This window comes from Pongo abelii, chromosome 14 (genome assembly GCF_028885655.2).
Source record: "Pongo abelii isolate AG06213 chromosome 14, NHGRI_mPonAbe1-v2.0_pri, whole genome shotgun sequence".
Lineage (NCBI taxonomy): Eukaryota > Metazoa > Chordata > Mammalia > Primates > Hominidae > Pongo > Pongo abelii.
Window position 1 is genome coordinate 37,204,935 of NC_071999.2, and position 19,535 is coordinate 37,224,469.

Consider the following 19,535-nt stretch of genomic DNA (forward strand, 5'->3'; position numbering starts at 1 on the left):
ATTTTAGTTAATGCATTCATAATTCAACAGATATTTCTGAGCACTACTTGAACATTTGACTCTTTGAACTCAAGGACAACAATTTACATTTTAGCCCTACTACATTTCATCTTCTTATATTCAAATCATCATTCTGTTAGGGTCTTTTTGGACACTAACCTTCTTAGTTATGTATTTTCTATCTACATAATCTATGAATGAGAAGCCTACAACCTCTGTTCTTATACAAATTGAACAAGTTAAGTGTTGAACAAGACAAGACTTTTCTCCAATTAAGTTATAATCTATTAAACATCATCCTTCAGATATAGTCAATCAGTCTTTCCTCTGTAAGCCATATTCTTTCTCATATTGGCGAAAGAAATGTCTATTGAAGACAGCTTACAGATGTCTTGAAAAAAGTGAATATCTCAGGATGTGTAATCTGTATCATAGGTGTATTTATCTTTCAAAGCTTTGAGGGATATTTATGACCAAGGTCCAAAAAACTACTTCACAAAGATAATGCCATAGCCATCAATGTGCCAGGCCCAAGCATTATTAGCAACAAGTGGGTACATACTATTCCCAACTTTTAGGAGATTTCATCATTAGGCTAGGTTATTTAAATTTTATCTCATTAATTTAAACCCAGGACTTTCAGAGATTAAATGTGATGAAAATAATAGCTACTATAGTACACTTGGTTCATCTTCTATCATATCAAAAGTTTCTTAGATTTTTACTGACTGGTTACGTCATAAGCATAGAATCCACCTGAGAACAGAAGACAGAACCCAGATATGGCTATGCTACTGTTGATCAGCAGGAATTCAATTATTCTGGGCTTTTAAAAGCTATGCATTCCTCAATTGTTTATGATAAATTCTTAACATCTTGGCTTCTTGATCTTTTTCTTCCTCATTTTGAGAAAACATACCTCTAAATCCAATTTTATAAATCAAGCCATATCAGGAGAGCAGGAAGGGGGCTTGAAGAAAATCCTTGTGACTAACAAAACAAGGACATTCCCACAACATGTTCAAAAGAACCTAAAGCCGCCAAAACACAGATAAGTTTATAAAGACTTCTCAAGGGCTTATTTTTAGAATGTGGATACAGAAAAACATTAGAACGGGACGGTGGGACAAGGGGAATTTAAATAATTTCCATAAAATGGCCCCCCAGAAAGGCTTTTTTCACTCTTTTTGGAACTCTAAATGCAAACTAGGTCCCAGCCTGTGGCCTACAAAAAGATTCTGAGATAATAAATATCAAGGAAGCCTGAACTAGCCTACCTAAAAGGGAACGTTTAGGAAGAATCCTGAGAACTGGCATTCATCACAGTTGGCCATCTCCCAAGAAAAACACTGTTTTGTGCCCTGAGAGCTGAGTGGGAGGAATTCATTGACAATGAAATTCCTTAGACCAAGCTGGAGTCGAAAAGTTTCCTCTGCCTTTATTGAACAGAAAAGATTTTACTTGAACTGATTTGATGACCTCCTTGGATTATAACCTTGTTTTGGAAAGCAATAAAAAGCCGTTTTCTTCACACAAGACCTTGTAATTTACTCAGCACTTGCTTCATTTCACACTTCTGAAAAGTAAATCCCATAGTAGCAAATGTTTACTTCCTAAACTGCATACTAAACGTTTCAGTCATATTTGATGTTGTCCAAAAAGTCTTCGCACTGGAAATTCTGCGGCTATATAGACTTAAGACTCTCCCTGTGTGACTATCTTATATGACATTATATTTCAGAACAGAAAGTTTGGTTTTAGAAACCTTTAGATGTAAAGTTTTCTTGAGAATAGTAAATACCTGAAGCTGTGTAGTCTCCACATCAGAGGCTTACAGGTGTTTGTCTTCCAAACTTTGAAAGAAATTTATGGCCAGGGTCCCAAAAACTACTTAGTAAACATAATATAATATGCATCAATGTGCCAACCCCACATGATAAGCAAGTGATAAGTAAGGGAATAATAGACCCTTGGAGGATAGGGTAGGGCTTGTTGGTGGCAATCCTTTAATTACATTTGTCGACACTAATTAATAAGTTGATAGTTTCATTTGTTCTTATTTACTGTACCTTATTTTCAAGTACAATACATTAAACTGATGATAACTCAGATACTTTTTGAAAGAGCTTTAAAATAAAGGGGGTTTATTGGATTAGAAACTGTTAGGTCCTTAAATATTTTGAAAATTCAGAACCAGATATGTTGATGCATAATTAGGAATGGTCAATTTGATTTAAAAAAGAAAAATACATTCTGTCAAGTTTTACTTATCTCTTTCTACATACCCAAACTTTCCATAAACCAATTCTATGATATGGTGACATCAAAAAATGGTAGCTGCTGGCCGGGCGCGGTGGCTCAGGCCTGTCATCCCAGCACTTTGGGAGTCCGAGGCGGGCGGATCACAAGGTCAGGAGATCGAGACCATCCGGGCTAACAAGGTGAAACCCTGTCTCTACTAAAAATACAAAAACATTAGCTGGGCGTGGTAGTGGGTACCTGTAGTCCCAGCTACATTGGGAGGCTGAGGCATGAGAATGGTGTGAACCCGGGAGGTGGAGCTTGCAGTGAGCCAAGATCGCGCCACTGCACTCCAGCCTGGGGAGACAGAGCAAGACTCCGTCTCAAAAAAAAAAAAAAAAAAAAAAAAAATGGTAGCTGCTGTTCAACATGGCCCAGTTACAAATTTACATTATTTTAGACTAACCATTAGTTGTAGATTACTTTTAGAAACTGTCTATTGAGTCCAGGCATGGTGGCTCATGCCTGTAATCCCAGAACTTTGGGAGGCCAAGGCGGGCAGATCACGAGGTCAGAAGTTCGAGACCAGCCTGACCAACATGGTGAAACCCCATCTCTACTAAAAAAAAAAAAATCAAAAACTAGCTGGGCGTGATGGCACGTGCTTGTAATCCCAGCTACTCAGGAGGCTGAGGCAGGAGAATCGCTTGAACCCGGGAGGCAGAGGTTGCAATGAGCCAAAATCGTGCCATTGTACTCCAGCCTGGGCGACAGAGCGAGACTCCATCTCAAAAAAAAAAAAACAAAAAAAAAGAAATTGTCTATTGGAGAAAAAATTGTTATAAAAAGTAAAATGCAAGAAAATTACCTGTCATATCTCACACTTGCTTGAGGGTATGCAATGTTTAGTCCTTTGAAATTAAAAATTATAGCAGTCCTATAAAATATTCTCAGTGTGCAAGGCAATCCAACTAAAGAAAATACCATGTAGATTGTTCATTATATTCAATGTTAATTGGAAGGTCATAGTTTAGTAGATATGAAACTGAACATATTAAAGACTCTGCCTTAATACAAAGCAATAGTCTAATTTGTTTGGGGCTATAATTCTTCAGATAACTAAGCTGGCTTCCTCTCAGTTTTACTGTGTTCACATATTATGCACACTTATATGCTAAAATCTTCAAGCCATAAAAGTTTTGATTTTTGGTCTCTAAAACTGACAAAATCTAAACTGATTAATCAGAGAACCTAAAAACTTAAACATTATGTTTTTTCAGTGATATGTTTCCCATTAGAGCTTGTTTTTAACTGGAACGCTATGCATGTTGAATGGGTACGACATTTGCAACATTTATCAAGTTTGGGTGAGCAATGCTAATACTGCTGGCGGTTCTGCTCTTGGAAAAGGGCCGTGCTTTCTGTTGCATGCAGACACTGACCCTGTACTTTCTTTCCTTTCCTTTGTTTCCTGTGCCATGCTTGCTGTGTAGCAAATGGAATCTCTTGCAGTAAGTTAACTTTCTTTCATACTCTTTGTCCATTTAGGCATGGACCCATAACAAACCCTATTTTTACTGTTACTGTTACATCTCTTAGCATGTTTTCCCTTTCTCATTTTAATTTATTTTATTTGGTAGATTAAGACATGGCAGTTTATTAGTAGCATTCTGGGCTGCTTTCGCCCCAAAGTAGAAACCTACATTGCTATGAATTATCATATTATCAGTGGAATATTTTGTGTAATAATTACCATGATTTGGCACTTAGGAAAGGCAGAGTTTTCATAGCTAGGTTTCACCCAAATTGTGAAGGTAATATTGTTTTTAAACAATACTTTTTTATTTATTTGCAAGTTTCTGGCAGTTATCTTTTATACCAGAGTTTTAAAGGTTTCCCTAAAGAGAAGTTTAAAAACCACAAAATACAATGTTTTACTAAAACAACCAAACATCCAGTTTGAGTTAATTAGTCAGTGTAGCTGCTTCTTTAATCTTAGGCTGGTTGCCAGTATTGAGAGATCAAAGAATCTAGGCAGAATTGGTTTTCCCCTAAAGAGCAGGGAAGGGCTGGGAAGAGAAAGGAAACCATTCAGCATAGTCTTAGCGTGAATTTTAGCAACTTTTAAGATTTAGGATCAAAAGTCTGTTAATAATACCAATAGAATATTCTTCCTAAAACCTAAATTCTTGTGATTTCTTTCCTTAAACAGATTGGAGGAAACAGTTTTAAGTCACCTTAGAAGCTCTCGATTCTGAGCTGCATTCTTTGTAGTCCTTGGTAAAAGAAAGGCCCTATTTATCCTACCCCATTTGAAAACTGAACAGTGAAGCATTTAGTTTAAACCACATATTTAATCCACTTTCACTGGTGACTGCTGGCCATGAAATTCTATTGAGCAAAGGCTGTTCCTTTCCTTTCACAGAATCCCATCCACTCACTACCTGGGAGCAAACTCATTCTTGGAATAAAATAGGCAAAGTGTAGCGGGTACAGCTCAAAGACTAGTCTTGTCACTGGCATTGGAATTGTTATTTTTCCCTCATACTATACATAAGCTGTGTAATGAACAAATTATAGGGTACAGAGACATAAATGTGCCCCTGAAACATTTTAAATTCCAGAGGTATTTATGTGGCTCAAGGGCCATTGTGTATGATTACTTTTTGATGTCCTTTCCACAGAAATTTTCGAATGTGTTAATAATTTCTTTTTTTCTAAGCATTTTTGGTCCCTTTTTATCTCTCTTTAATTCAACAAGTATTTACTGAGCACAGAGTAGACGGATCATCAGTAAGCCTGACTGTTATGTTTACACAGGCCCAGGCATCTACAGAATTTATAAGTTTAACACCTAGAACTACTTAATGTTTTGCCTTTCAAATATACTTTTAATAAAAGGAAATTTTTCTTTTTAAAAATAATTTATAGCTTATAAAAATGAAGACAACCACTCAGCTATAATTGGTAGGTATTTAATTGGCAAATATAATGGAAATTTGGTTGTTCACTCAGTCCCTTTATAGCTGCTACTCTCTAATTAGTCATCCATTACACAAACTATAATGGAAATTATACCATGGATTTCTCACTGGTATTTAATGACTGTATTTTGTTTTTCTGTTTTATTTGGAATAACAGCTGGTTATGTTTTCTTAATTTAAAAAAAAAAAGTTTGTCTCCATTGAGATTTCACTAGTTATATGTGAATGATCCTTAATAATAACTATTTCTTCCCATGCAATTTCTCTCTTTAGCAATTGGAACTGTGTCAGAGATTATATAAGCTACACTTCCAGCTGCTATTGCTTTTTCAGTCCTACTGTAAGCTCATCGGCCAGGTGCACGAAGTTAGCTCCATGCCAGAGGTGAGTCCACATGCTTCCCAACCCCACGTCTCACCACGAAAATCATTTCTTTTGTTCTTCCTCACTCCACCCCATTTATAACTGCCCAAGTGATTTTATTCCCGCATACTTATTTTGCTCAAGCACAAGTCTGAAATAAACATGTCTTGTATGTATTTCTATTCTCATTTTTAAAAGCAAGGTCAGAAGTAGGTATGGAAAGTGAGGTGCCTAAAAATTTAAGAACGCGTGTAGGAGGGAACCTTCCTGTGGGTTATGGCCTAGGTGCCTTGCTTGCATCTCCCTGATCCTGGCCCTGGGGCTGGGCATCCTTATTTGAAAATTTTCCATGTGTGTGGGTTTTCTTCTTTACATTAGTTTTTCATACTTGCCCTTGCCTTGAGGTAAGAAGGAAATGTCTGTATGATGTGTTTGGTTCTCTTCAGTTTCCCTGCCCTGCTTAGCACCATGATATTTTAATATTTTAAAATCTTTAAAATAAAATAACTTAAATATATTACTGCTGAGTGAGCCAAAATTTTTCTACAAATGAAGAAATACTACAGTAATGTAGTCAGTGGAATAATGGTGGTGTGTACTGGATACTATAGAAGCAAAGAGGACTAACGCCTCATTTGCCTAGAGGTAAGAAAAGTTGAAACTGAAGAGCTTGCTGGAGGAAACCACACCTGAGTAGACTCTCAGAGGGTGAGTTGGAGTGAGGGAGGAGCATTCCAATAAGAACAAACAGCATGGCCATAAGCCTGATGGGAAGAAAGAGAAAGGAGCTACAAGCTACTTAGTATTGCTAGAATAGAAGGTGCACCAAAAAAGAGCTATGAGATAAGGCAGAAGAGAGAGGGGTAAAGGCGAGATCATAAGACATGCTGCACCTAGGAGTATTTCAGGTAGATCTCTGTGGCAGCTATGCGGAGGGTGGGTCTGATGACAACTAGACCAAAGACATGGAGACCAGTGATGAGGCTGCTGAAATAGTTCAAACAGAAGGAGAGAGTTTGAACTGGGACAGAAGTGCTAGGTATGGAGAGGAGGAAGGAAATGTGAGACACAGGACAAAAAATCAATGAAACTGATGGGGGGATGAAGGAAAAAGAAGAGTTAAGGAGAGGGTGACACTCAGGTTCCATCTTATATAAACCAGGTGACCAGTAGCACCAAAGCTGAGACAGGAATATAAAAAGAAGGACTGAGGCGATGCTGTGTCCAGACAGTCAAGCCTTCTGCCGGCTAGTCAATGGCTGCATACTGGACCCAGACCTGGCTTACACAGTGACTGACCTCTTACAGGTGGTTACATGTGAGGTCAGGGGAGAGAGCTGAACAAAAGGCACAGATGTGATTGTGAACAAGCAGAAGTCGATTAAACCATGCCAGTGACAGCAGAGAAGTGAGGATGAAGCCTGGGAAACCTCACCGGCTAAGAGCAGAGGAGGAAGAGCCACAAGAGACAAATTACAACCATTTTACCATTTTTTTATTACTCAGTTTGAAAAAAGGAAAAAACTATACAACTTTATGCTTTCAAATGCTTATTTCAAGAAAGTAGGCCTTCACAACCAGTTTTCCTCTATTCAATTGTAAGTTGTCAGATAATAGGAATCAACTCTTTTCTTTTTTATTTGCCACATGGTCAAGATAAACTTTACTTTTTCTTTTTCTTTTTTTTTCTTTTTTTGAGATGGAGCTTCACTCTTGTTGCCCAGGCTGGAGTGCAATGGCACAATCTCAGCTTACCGCAACCTCCGCTTCCCAGGTTCAAACGATTCTCCTGCCTCAGTCTCCTGAGTAGCTAGGATTACAGGCATGTACCACCACACCTGGCTAATTTTGTATTTTTAGTAGAGATGGGGTTTCACCATGTTGGTCAGGCTGGTCTGAAACTCCTGAGCTCAGGCGATCCACCTGCCTCGACCCCCACAAAGTGAACTGTGAGCCACTGCGCCCCGCCAGGATTCACCATTCTTGATGCCATTAGGAACGTTCATGATTCATGAAAGGAAGTCAAAATATCTACACTAGCAGGAGTGTAGAAGAAGGTGATTCCAATGGACGACTTTGGGAGGCTCAAGACTTAAGTAGGGGAAGTAACTGCAGATGTGGTAAAAATAGCAAGAGAACTAGAATTAGAAGTAGAACCTGAAGATGTGACTGAATTGCTGCAGTCTTATGATAAAACCTGAATGGATGAGGAGTTGCTTCTTATGCATGAACAAATAAAATTTTGTTGTTGTTTGTTTGTTTGTTTTTGAGATGTAGTTGCACTCTGTTGCCCAGGCTGGAGTGCAATGGCACGATCTCGGCTCACTGCAACCTCCACCTCCCAGGTTCAAGCGATTCTCCTGCCTCAGCCTCCCAAATAGCTGATATTACAGGCCCGCACCACCATGCCCAGCTAATTTTTGTATTTTTAGTGGAGACGGGGTTTCACCTTGTTAGTCAGGCTGGTCTCGAACTCCTGACCTCAAGTGAGGCCTCCCAAAGTGCTGGGATTACAGGCATGAACCACCACACCCGGCCCAAAGAAAGTTTCTTTAGGTGAAATTTACTCCTGGTGAAGATGCTGAGAACATTGTCAAAATGACAACAAAAGTTTTACAATATTACATAAACTTAGTTTATAGAGCAGTGGCAGAGTTTAAGGTGATTGACTGCAGATTTGAAAGAAGTTCCAAGGTGTATAAAATGCTGTCACATGCTACAGAGAAATATTTCATGAAAGGAAGAGTCAATCAATAAAGCAAACTTTGGCAGGGTGCAGTGGCTCACGCCTGTAATCCCAGCACTTTGGGAGGCCAAGGTGGGCAGATCACGAGGTCAAGAGATTGAGACCATCTTGGCCAACATGGTGAAACCCCACCTCTACTAAAATACAAAAAATTAGGTAGGCATGGTGGCCCGTGCCCGTAATCCCAGCTACTTGAGAGGCTGAGGTAAGGGAATCACTTGAACGCGGGAGGAGGAGGTTGCAGTGAGCTGAGATCGTGTCACTGCACACCAGCCTGGTGACAGAGCAAGACTCCATCTCAATAAATAAATAAACAAATAAATAAGTAAACTTCATTATTGTCTGATTTTAAGAAATTGCCCCAACCACCCCAACCTTCAGCCACTACCACCCTGATCAGTCAGCAGCCATTAACATTAAGGCAAGATCCTCTACCAGCAAAAAGATAATTACTCACTGAAGGCACAGATGATTGTTAGCATTTTTTAGCACTAAAGTGTTTGTTAATTAAGGTATGTACATTTTTAGATTTAGTGTACTTAGACTACAATATTGTGTAAACATAATTTTTATAGGCATGGGGAAATCAAAAAATTGACATGACTCACTTTATTGCAGATGTCTAGAACTGAATATTTCCAAGGTATACCTGGTGTGTGTATTTATATGGGTACGTACACACACAGTGTTTAAATACTATATGTTTTAAATAATGTATGTATACACACATAATGTTTAAAACTTATCTAGGCTTAAAATAAGGAGAAATTTGCTTTCAAATTTAAAACTACATACAAAATTAAGATACTCTAATATCTTGTTTTTAAAGATTATTTCAGTAAATTTTAAACCTACTTCTATAGTAGGTAGTTGTATTTAACAGGCATGTGTGCCAAGAAAAAATAATCCTTCAAGGCTTCAGTTTTTTATTGTTTGTACCATGAGTGAGTTGGGAATGAAGAGGAAAAGCAAAGATGTTGAATAAATAACTTTCCAAAGTAAACAGACATCATCAACTTGCATTACAAAGAGAAAAAAACCTTTAATTTTATGCCAATTTTTTTAATGCTCTTGAGATCAAATTGCAAAACAACCATCTTCCGTAGTATATTTTGAGACACTTAGAAGTGACACAGGTTTTCTTATGCTTTACTTTTTAACACTCTGGATCCTTTGGTTCCAGTAACTTCGAGGGAAAATATCTTTTACTGCTGTAGCATTAATACAAACATTAGTTTAAGATTATTCTATCTCCTCAAAATTGTGTCTTCAGCTTTTTCCCACGGTGTGGAACCAAGAGTGAGAAAAACTTATTATTAGGACAGAGTCCATGGTCACGATTACATTAATTGAGCACTTAAGTGCTGGACTGTACTAAGCATTTTGTATATATTATTTCCACTTAATCTTTAAAATAAACCTTTAGGATGGCTATTATCTTCAGTCTCACAGATGAGAAAACTGAGGCACATAAAAGTCAGTTAACTTGTCCATGTTCCTACAGTACACTGCAGAGCTGGCATTTGAACCCAGATCTGCTCACTCTTGAGCCTGATCTCTTGTACTCTTTCCTTCTGTATTTATTCCCTATTTAAGTCGAACTTAAATAGAACACATTTTAAATGAAGTCTTAACCTTTTCTGTAAGGAGAGCATCTCAGCAGTTGACACATACTCAATGCATCCAACTCCACAATCCCCTACACATACCATGGAGTACAACGTCATCTATCCTATTTGAATTTACCAAGGTATTAAGCTTATGCTTAACCACACCCATAAGATCCATTTTTTTTTCCTTTTGGGATGTAAAATTCCCCCAGCACCTAAATATAGTTTAAAAAACATTTTTTTTAAATAGCTGCTGAATATGTCCAGGGAACTGAGTGACCTAAAGAAACACCTGAAGGAAGCCAGCGCAGTCATTGCAGCTGATCCTCTCTATTCAGACGGTGCGTGGTCCGAGCCGACCTTCACGTCCACCGAAGCGGCCATCCAGTCCATGCTGGAGTGCCTGAAGAACAACGAACTCGGCAAAGCTTTGCGGCAGATCAGGGAGTGCAGGTGACTCTGTTATTTCTTTTAGAGGTGGTTGCAGGAAATGCACACCTGGTTGTTAGTCTGTCATGGTGGGCCACTACAGAAGGCTAGATACTTTACAGATCTCTTCTCAGATCTTTACTGCTGCCAAACCAGAAACACTCAGCTTTCAGAACACTACGTGTTGAAAGTGTTGGTGTTGGTTCTGGCCATTTGTCATCCCTAAAATGACAAAATGCTGAAGCACTTCAAAATATACCTTCATATAATTTTTAACTAACATTTGAATATATCCTTTTTGGGTTTGCCCCTACATTCTGATATTGTATTCACATTCATTGAAACCAGAAGGCTATAGCAAATAAGGTAAATGTTTTAGGAGTATCAGATTCCATTCTGATATTTTTATACTTTTGATATTTTATCAAAATAATATTTTAAAATTGATTATGGTGATGTTTGCACAACTCTGAATATACTAAAACCCACTGAATTGTTTACCTTAGATGAGTGAATTACCTGATATGGGAATTCCATCTCAATAAAGCCTTTTTAAAAAGTAATATTCTCATATTAATGAAGACTCATAAGCTCCCAACTTTGTGACTAATAGTGCCTCTAATCTGTGCTGTTCTTTTTGACTGCAGAAGTCTGTGGCCCAATGACATCTTTGGAAGCAGTTCTGATGATGAGGTCCAGACACTACTGAATATTTATTTCCGTCACCAAACTCTGGGACAGACGGGTACTTATGCCCTGGTGGGGTCTAACCAGAGCCTGACCGAGATCTGCACCAAGCTGATGGAGCTGAACATGGAGATCCGAGACATGATCCGCAGGGCTCAGAGTTACCGAGTCCTCACTACTTTTCTTCCAGACTCCAGTGTTTCTGGCACTAGTCTCTGACAGGAGCCTCCTGTCCCCACTGGGTTCCAAACTGGCAGTGCTGCCATGCTGGGGCAACGTCATTCAGTGTCTTCTCAGCCTTCAAAAGGCTTGGACAGACTGTTCTCCCTCTTGTTACCTGTAGGGCTTTTTCTAAAGAGGATGGCAGAACTTCCAACGTGTAGCAATACTATAAGAACCAAGGTAGCTTAGAACGTCCTGGACAGACTCCACTCGTCATGCTGTGTGGCACAAATGTGTTACATTTGACCGAGCATATGCAACTTACTACTGAAGAGGTGACTTCCGTTGCATACCAAAGCCGACTACACTGAACAGTACCTTCCTTTCTAGAAACAATTTTAGATTGGCAAAAGTGCAATGTTTTCTTCACTCAAAAAATTTTATATTCTCAAACATGTACGTTCTTTCCCTGTCTTGTTCCATTTTCTTTTCTTTTTTCTTTTTCCTTTCTTTCGTGGGCTGAGAAAGGGGCAGGCAAAATGAAGCTGGCCACTGAAAACTGTAAGATGGTCAAAAGCTGACAGCCTGTGTATGTGAAAAGGGAATTGTAAATGGACGGCAATGTAATGTACACTGTAATTTGAATACAATTACTGTATCTAAAAGGAGCTGCTATGAAGTACCTTTCTTATGTTGCTAGGCTACTGTTTCTGAAAGCCCTGGATCTCTTTGCACCAAAAATGGTCCAGATAAACTCTTTTTAAGGATCTTGGCTGCTTTTTACTAGAAGGTTGCTTTTATGAGCATATTTATACTGCTGAAGGATGAGAGTTAATTTTAATTAACTTTGCCATTTTGTAGAGAAAACTATTCACAATATAAATTCCAAGTCTTTTCACCCGTCAGGCATGCATATTTTAATATCCGTTTGGATAGTCAGAAGTAGAATCATAAAGGTAAAATATGAGTTGTTACTTTGTTTCTTCGATGTCATATTTTATGTGTAATATATATGTAAAGGGCCATTCTTAAGTTCTCTCCTTAAACTTAATGCTGTCAAGTGTTAGATGTGTGCATGTGAACTTGTTGCACAGCAGAAACATATTCAGAGTTTATCTATGTAACTTATTCACTCTGTAAATACATTTAAAGTTTTTGTGATGTAAGCTTAATTGATAATCTGTTCAGAACTTTCTTTAGACTAAAAAAAAAAAAAGACAAAATACACGTTGGCCATGGACTTTATTTCTGGTTAATGAAAATGTTTGTCCTGGGCACACATGAAGTTTTGCATGTGGGTTGCCAAAGTAATAACCCCAAGGGGCACCCCTCACATGTATGCTCTGAATGGCACCCATGGGGGTCATGCCATGCATGGCCCTGTGAAGCTGGAGGTAAGTATTATCTCTTTGGAAGTTGGCATCAAAACTGTGAGCTTCAACCAATTCTCTGTAATCAACCAAAAAGAAAAATCAAAAAAGTGAGAGCTCTAATTCTCCATAACCTATAATTAGGTTGTCATCCTTCAAATTTGGAAATTCATTCTATAGTGAGCAGGAAAAAGTAGCAGAGTTGTAATTCTGTCACCAACACCTATCCCCTATCTACCCCACTAGGAAAACAGGAACACAGGGAGAAACATGTAACAATCTCATTTATGCTGTCTTCCTACTCATATTTTACATGGACCAACAAATATAACTTGCTTTACTAGCATATGGCTACTGAATCATCGGCAGTAATATTCTAGGAGTATTCTACAGAAGAGAGCCTAACCTAGGATTTTTTTTTAATGTTGCCACAGATGCAACTACTAGATTTTAATAATTTTCTGGACTGCTGAAAACATATTTTTCTGATGATTTATTTTTTTCAACTTGCCTGAAAGATGATTTGCTACGATTTGTAGAAACAATTGAATCATGGTCTCTCTGAAAAATATCATAAAATAAAGGTTTCTGTGGGTCACCACAGTAGACAACTTTCAGAGAGTTTTGTTGGGAGCCACAGTGGAGAGAACAGATCCGTCATGAACTGAGTTTTCTACCATGCCTTCTTACCCAGCAGAGAACCACCGTGATGGTTTACTCTTAAAAAGGGAAGAAAAAAAAGGATTTCAACAGTACATTGCAATCCAAGATATTAACATAGGAAGCAGTGGTTTGTGTTTTTCTCAATTTTATTTTTAAAAGGAGAAGTATTAATGTGAAAGATTTCTTCTACTTTTCCTCTATCTCTTCACCTCCTCTACTTTAAGTGGAGATGGGAAAAATTGTGTAGGATGCAGCCCCACGCCAGCAGAGCCCAGCAATAACTTTAGATCTACCAGTCAAGTCTTGTCGGCTATTGCTCTGTGCCTCTGTTACAGAAGCATTAATGTTAATTGCCTTCCGCAGGGATACAAAGAAGTAGAAGTACCAAAGGAAAGGGTAGATATTTAACAGATGCCTCAGTGATAAGAAAGATGCCTCCTTGTGTCTCACTGTTTTCTAACACTGAAACATGATACACTTTGTATCCACCTGCAGAATAAAGCAATCCAGACAGGTGCTCTGTAACTTAGACATCACTTGATTAAAATTATAGTCTCCAAATATAGTGTTTTAGAAAAGGCACTGCACATTTTTAGAGGCACGTGAATGTCATTCCCACCTCTAACCCATCTAACACTGGTGAGATGTTAAGAAAATGTGCCGATGTTGCTGTGAAATAAAGATGCCTGTAATTGTAGGCATCACACACATGCATGAACATCCAGAATTAGGTCTCAAGGCTCTTCTGGTTCTAAGTCCTAACAAACAATGATCTTTTCAGTGAACTGTAGAATTCTGGAAAGCATAAGGGTACCTCCAGGCTGCTTACATCAATAGCTTACACGTGCTTCCTGATGCCTGCCTTAACAACAAAAAATTAGTGTCCATGGGTGAGTTTTAGGGTGTGTTCATTGTATCTCAATGAAACTTGTTTTTAAAGTTTTCAATGCATTTGTTTGAGATCAATTAATATTTGAATACCTATCATGACCCAGGATATTTCTTTGTTCAGCAAATATTTATTGCATGCCCACTCTGGGCTAGGCACTGTTTTAGAGGACACCACAGCTATCAAAGCAGATGTGGTCCCTGTTCCCATGAGGCTCCTACATTTGAGTGGAGGAAGATGTACTTGTCTACGTTGGGTGATGATTAGTGCCATGAAGAACAAAACAGGGATACAGTGAGTAATGCGGACGGGGCTATCTTAGCTATCACTCTAATAAGGTGATATCTGAGGAGAGATCTGAATGAAGTAAGGATACAATGGATATCCAAGGAAAAGAGCATTCCAGCAAAGGAAAAAACACATGCAGAGACCCTGAAGGAGAAGCAGGGTCACTTTGTCAAAGGGACAGCAAGGAAGCCAATGACCAGGTGAAATGAGTGAAGAGAGCGTTCAGAGAGGACAGCCAAAAGCTCTGTGGGCCACAGCAGGACTTTGTCCCTTGCTGAGCAAGATGGGAAGCCACCGAATGTTTGCAGGCAGTGTAGTGACATGCTGTGACTTATGTTTAAAAGGATTACTCCTTCATAGAGATGAAGAAAAGTTCTATAACAAAAGTTCCATTGTGGTGGTTATACAGCATTGTGAATGTACTTAATGCCAATTAATTGTGTACTTTAAAATGGTAAATTTTGTTATATATGTTTTACCACAATAAAAATATTTTTTTTAAAGGATCATTCTGGCTGCTATGTGCAGAATAGACTGCAGATGGGCAAAGGTAGAAGCAGGAAGACTAGAGAGACGGCTGTGGCAATAGTGCAGTCACCAGGCAATGCTGGCTTGGGCTAGGGTACTAGCAACGGATGTGATTAGTTGTGGGCATATTCTGGAAATAGTTCAGAGCTAGAGCTGACAGGGCTTACCAATGACACGTGGAATGGGAGAGAGTTTAGCCCAAACAGCTGGAGGAATGGAGTTGCCACTAACTGAGATGAGGGAATGCATGTTCGGGAGGTAGAAACCAAGATTTATTCTTCAGACATGTTAACTTTGAGATGTCTGATATCCAAGACAAGATGGTGAGTAAACAGGTGGATGTGTGAGTCTGTTGTTGAGGAGCAAAGTCTGGGCTAAAGACATACATATGGCATTTAAAGCCCCCGAGAAAAAAATAGGATACTCCCGTCTTGTCCAGCCGGGACTGGGATCTCTCATAAAAATTAGAGTGTAGGTAATGGGCTCAAAATTTCAGATGAATATTAAATCATGTCAGGGACTTAAAACCCCAACACTCAGCCTTCCTCTTAATTGATTTAGTTGGTCTGAAGCTGTGCTCAAACTCCAGCACTGTTTAAGATTCCCCAGATGATTCTAATCCACTGCCAAGATTGGAACATTGCTTTCTCCTTTCTAGACCTAAGAATCACCCCAGGGTATTTGTCAAAAATGCAGAATCCCTCAGGTTGACCCCTCTAGAGACCAGTTTGGTAAATCCAGCGCAGGATCCCTCAAATCAGCATTGTAACAGCCACTCCACTTTGAAAGACACTGAACTAGGAGAAACTTCCTATATAGCGAAATGCTTTCTTCTAAAGCACACCCCCAGTTGTTTTTCCACGTAGGCTGTTGGTGTAGTGATTCTACCCAAATCTGTCATTGATCTTTTTGTAACTTTGTTTCCTATTTGAGGTCACAGTGAGTGAGTGACTAGAATTTACTGCATCCACTTACAGATCAGTTTCCTGGCAGATGCCTCCTTCTCTGTTGCCATCTTCTGTAATCCAGATCCTTCTTTTAACAGCAAACTTGAATGGATATTGTATGCGAATTTCAGATTCCAAGAACTTGGGCCACCTGGTGCGAACTTCCAGGAGCTCCTCGGCCAGGAGAACAAAGAGATTCCTCCTGGTCCCCTTTACTATGTCCAACCCTTCTCTCCTCATCTCTATTTCGAAAAGCCCAGAGACTTTGAAATTCTTGCCACCTGGCTGTACTAGCCACCTCCTTCCCCAACCCCATCACTGTCATCCACAGCACTGGCTGTGACCCTCAGCTGCATTAGAAGCATTGGGAAAGCTTTTTAAAAATTCTGAGGCTTGGGCCCCCCTCCGGATCCCTTAAATCCTTTCTAACGCTCCTCTGATGATTTTGAATTGCAACTGCACTTGGGAACTGGTGACCTAAAGCCCTCCTGCTTCCTGCCCCTTATTCATCGGAGAGACTAGAGCTTCTTGCTTACCCCAGCTTCCGATGTCATTTCCAGGACTTCAGGAGTCTTGTGTATAATCTGTACGAAATCTTTTCTCTCTCATCCTGTTAACATTCTTACCTCCAGGCATTTTCACTCTTTTCTACCTTAGCCACCCACTTTCCTGGCTATACTAAAACCTGATCCATAGCAGTAAGTGAACCAGCTCCAGAATCCCACCTTCAGGCCCCCTACTCAGGAATTTTCCCAGTTCCCCTTTATTCCAGCCCCCACCCCTCTAACAATTCTCCCATCATGAATATCAGTCTGTGGCCCTCACAGGTCTTTACTGTCCTTTGGAGCATATTTAAATCCCATGGGTCATTATAATCCCTCCCTTGCTGACATTCACAAGGGATGCCCTACCCCTGTCTTACTCAGCTGGTTAAACCCCAAGCCTGGTTGAACCTAAAACTGATTCTTCCCACACCTGCACCAGAAGTGTGACATTACTAGGATGAAGATACTACTAGAATGCAAGTCACACATGTAGTGTCACACTAACAATGACACTGGTAATGTTATATTTCTAGTAATATCTTCACTACTACAAGTGTCTTCATTACTAGAAGTGTGACATTACTAGTATGCAAGTGCAACCAAGAAAATCTCAAATCTCAACACTATGAGACAATCTTGTAATACACTTATGCCTTCCTGATCATTTCAATTTCCTAATGCCTGAGAGAGTTATTTCTCATATTTTCCTCTCTCCTCAGCATCCTGTTTCCTCTCTCCTCAGCATCCTGTCTCAGCTGATGGCTTTGCTTCATAATTCATTGAATAAACAAATGAGTCTCACCTTCCCCACCAAAAGTATAAAGTTATCTTTAACTAGCCCTATATTCTAGGTGCTTCATCCTTTTATAATCAAAGGGATATCACTGCTCCCTTCAGGGGCCAATTGCTCCACTGGCACTCTGGACCCCATCTCTGCTGCCTATTCAAGGGCTTTGCTCCCACAGACATTCCCCTCTCTGCTCTGCCATCAGCTTCTCTAAATGATTCCCTTTAATATGCCAACATACTCCGCGCCTCCGCTTTCCCCAAATGCCATTCTAGCTATCACCAGTTTCTCTGCTTTCTTACAGCAAAACATCTAAGAAGTACTACTTCTGTTCACTATTTGGACTTTAACACTGCTTCCGTCCACACCACTCTATGGAAACTTCTCTCTTCAACCTCACCCATCACCTCCATGCTGCCAAATCAAATGGAGCTGTCGTCACCTTTCTTGACCTCCTAGCAGGATTTGACTCAGTCGACTTTCCTACCTTCTGGAAATACTGTTTCATTTTCATCTCATCATCCTCTTCCTTATCCCTCTTGACCTCATCTTTCATCTAACCACTAAGTTCCTGCTGCTCCAAGTATAGTCTGGGGAACCAGCAGCATTGATGGCATCTGGGAGCTTCCTAGATTTGCAGTCTCAGACCCCAGACCTACTGAATCAGAATCGTCATTTAACAAGCTCACCCAATGACTCCTGGGATGTTAAGGTTTTAGAATCATTGCTCTAAGTGTTGGTATGCCCCAGAGCCCTGTGTTGTACTCTCTTTTTTCCCTGCTTCTATGAAACTATATTTTTTAATTTTTTAATTTTTTTTATTTCCATAGGTTATTGGGGAACGGGTGGTATTTTGTTACATGAGTGAGTTAATTAGTGGTGATTTGTGAGATTTTGGTGCAGGTGATTCCATCCAGGCCCATGGCTTTAAAAACTACTTGTTATCTCCAAATCTATCCCTAGCCCTGTCTTATCTCCTAAATTCCAGACACATATAACCAATAGGCTACATGACATCTACCATTTGGATGTCTCCAGCACTTCAAACTTATGTTGAAAACAGATGCCCATCCCCACATCACTAAATAGGTCCACTAAAATAAGAGGTAAATGTATTGAGCCCTCAAAGTGACAAGCACTAATTATTCTAAATGATGAACATGCCTCAACTCCTTTAGTTCCTATCTCTTGGTGGTGTGAGGACTATCACTATCCCCATTTTACAGACAGGTAAACTGAGAGGTAGAGAGTAACTTGCCCAAAATTATCTCTTAAGTACGGCACCCAGGATTTGCAATTAGGTAATCTGACTCCAGAACATGCCTCCTACCTGGTATAGCTCTCAATTCCATTCACCCTACAGCTCAAAGCACAATATTGAGTCATTGTTTATTTCCTCCACCTTCCACTGCCAGCCCTGCACATTTTCAAACATTATCTTAAACCCATGGATTTCTCTTCCTCTCCCTGGCCACCACCCTTGTCCAAGCCATCAATTTGCTCATGTGTTCATTAACCTCCCAACCGGTCTCCCTCTAAAGTGAGCTTTTTGAAGTGAGAATGTATCTGCACTGTTGAAAGCCCCTCATGGGATGTCATTTGCTTAAACATGGCCTTGAGAATCCTTTGTGATCAGAGCCCTGTCTTCCGCAGCCTCTTGTCCCACGTCAGCCCCAGGGGGCTCCTATTCCTCAGCCCCTCAAGGCCTTTGCTCCTGCTGTTCCCTTGGATCAAAACCATCTTCTCCCCACTCCCTTCATCCTGCAGGTCTCAATCTCATGTCACCTCTTCCCAGCCACCCTGTCTAAAAGGTCACTCTGTCATAACACCCTGTTTCCTTCATGGCATTTATCACAATCTGAACTTGAGAAGTATAAATGTAATTGTGAAAGCATGGAGCAAGTCCTACTCTACCTGGTTTAAATCCTGGCACTCTGCTCTGGCCTCTGTGTGCCTCTATCTCCTCAACTATGAAAAGGTATAATAGCTCCTACTTCATATGGGTGCTGTGGCGAGTAATAGCAATGCAAGGCACATGCTAAAGGCTGCTTCTGCATTTGCTATAGTTGTGTATACTTGAAGGAAGGACCTTGCCCCTTCATCATCTCTATATATAACATTTAGAACCAGTGCTTAGAACATCTGACTTACAAAAATTTGTCAAAAGAATGGCTATTTTTCTTCATTGTTCCCCTTCACCTAAGTGACAGTATCTACCATTTCCCAATGCCATATACTGATGTTTTTACCCTAGGATCACCAATTAATGTGGCTTCATGGTCTAGTTCACATGCAT

At 39.7% G+C, this 19,535-nt stretch overlaps 1 protein-coding gene across 4 annotated transcripts in view; it reads left to right on the forward strand.

The window, feature by feature from the left end:
- Positions 1-12,447, forward strand: part of FRY (FRY microtubule binding protein) — a 448,789-nt gene extending 436,342 nt beyond the window's left edge. For 2 of the 4 annotated variants that reach the window (XM_054528883.2, XM_054528882.2), the window contains 4 exons: positions 3,735-3,752; positions 5,499-5,609; positions 10,195-10,397; positions 11,021-12,447. In XM_054528883.2, coding sequence (XP_054384858.1) covers positions 3,735-3,752; positions 5,499-5,609; positions 10,195-10,397; positions 11,021-11,279 — 591 coding nt within the window. In that variant the 3' untranslated portion in view covers positions 11,280-12,447. Of the gene's footprint in view, positions 1-3,734; positions 3,753-5,498; positions 5,610-7,287; positions 8,188-10,194; positions 10,398-11,020 lie in introns of those variants that run through there. The other 2 variants (XM_054528884.2, XM_024230948.3) reach the window with 2 other exon arrangements.
- Positions 12,448-19,535: the final 7,088 nt, after the last annotated feature.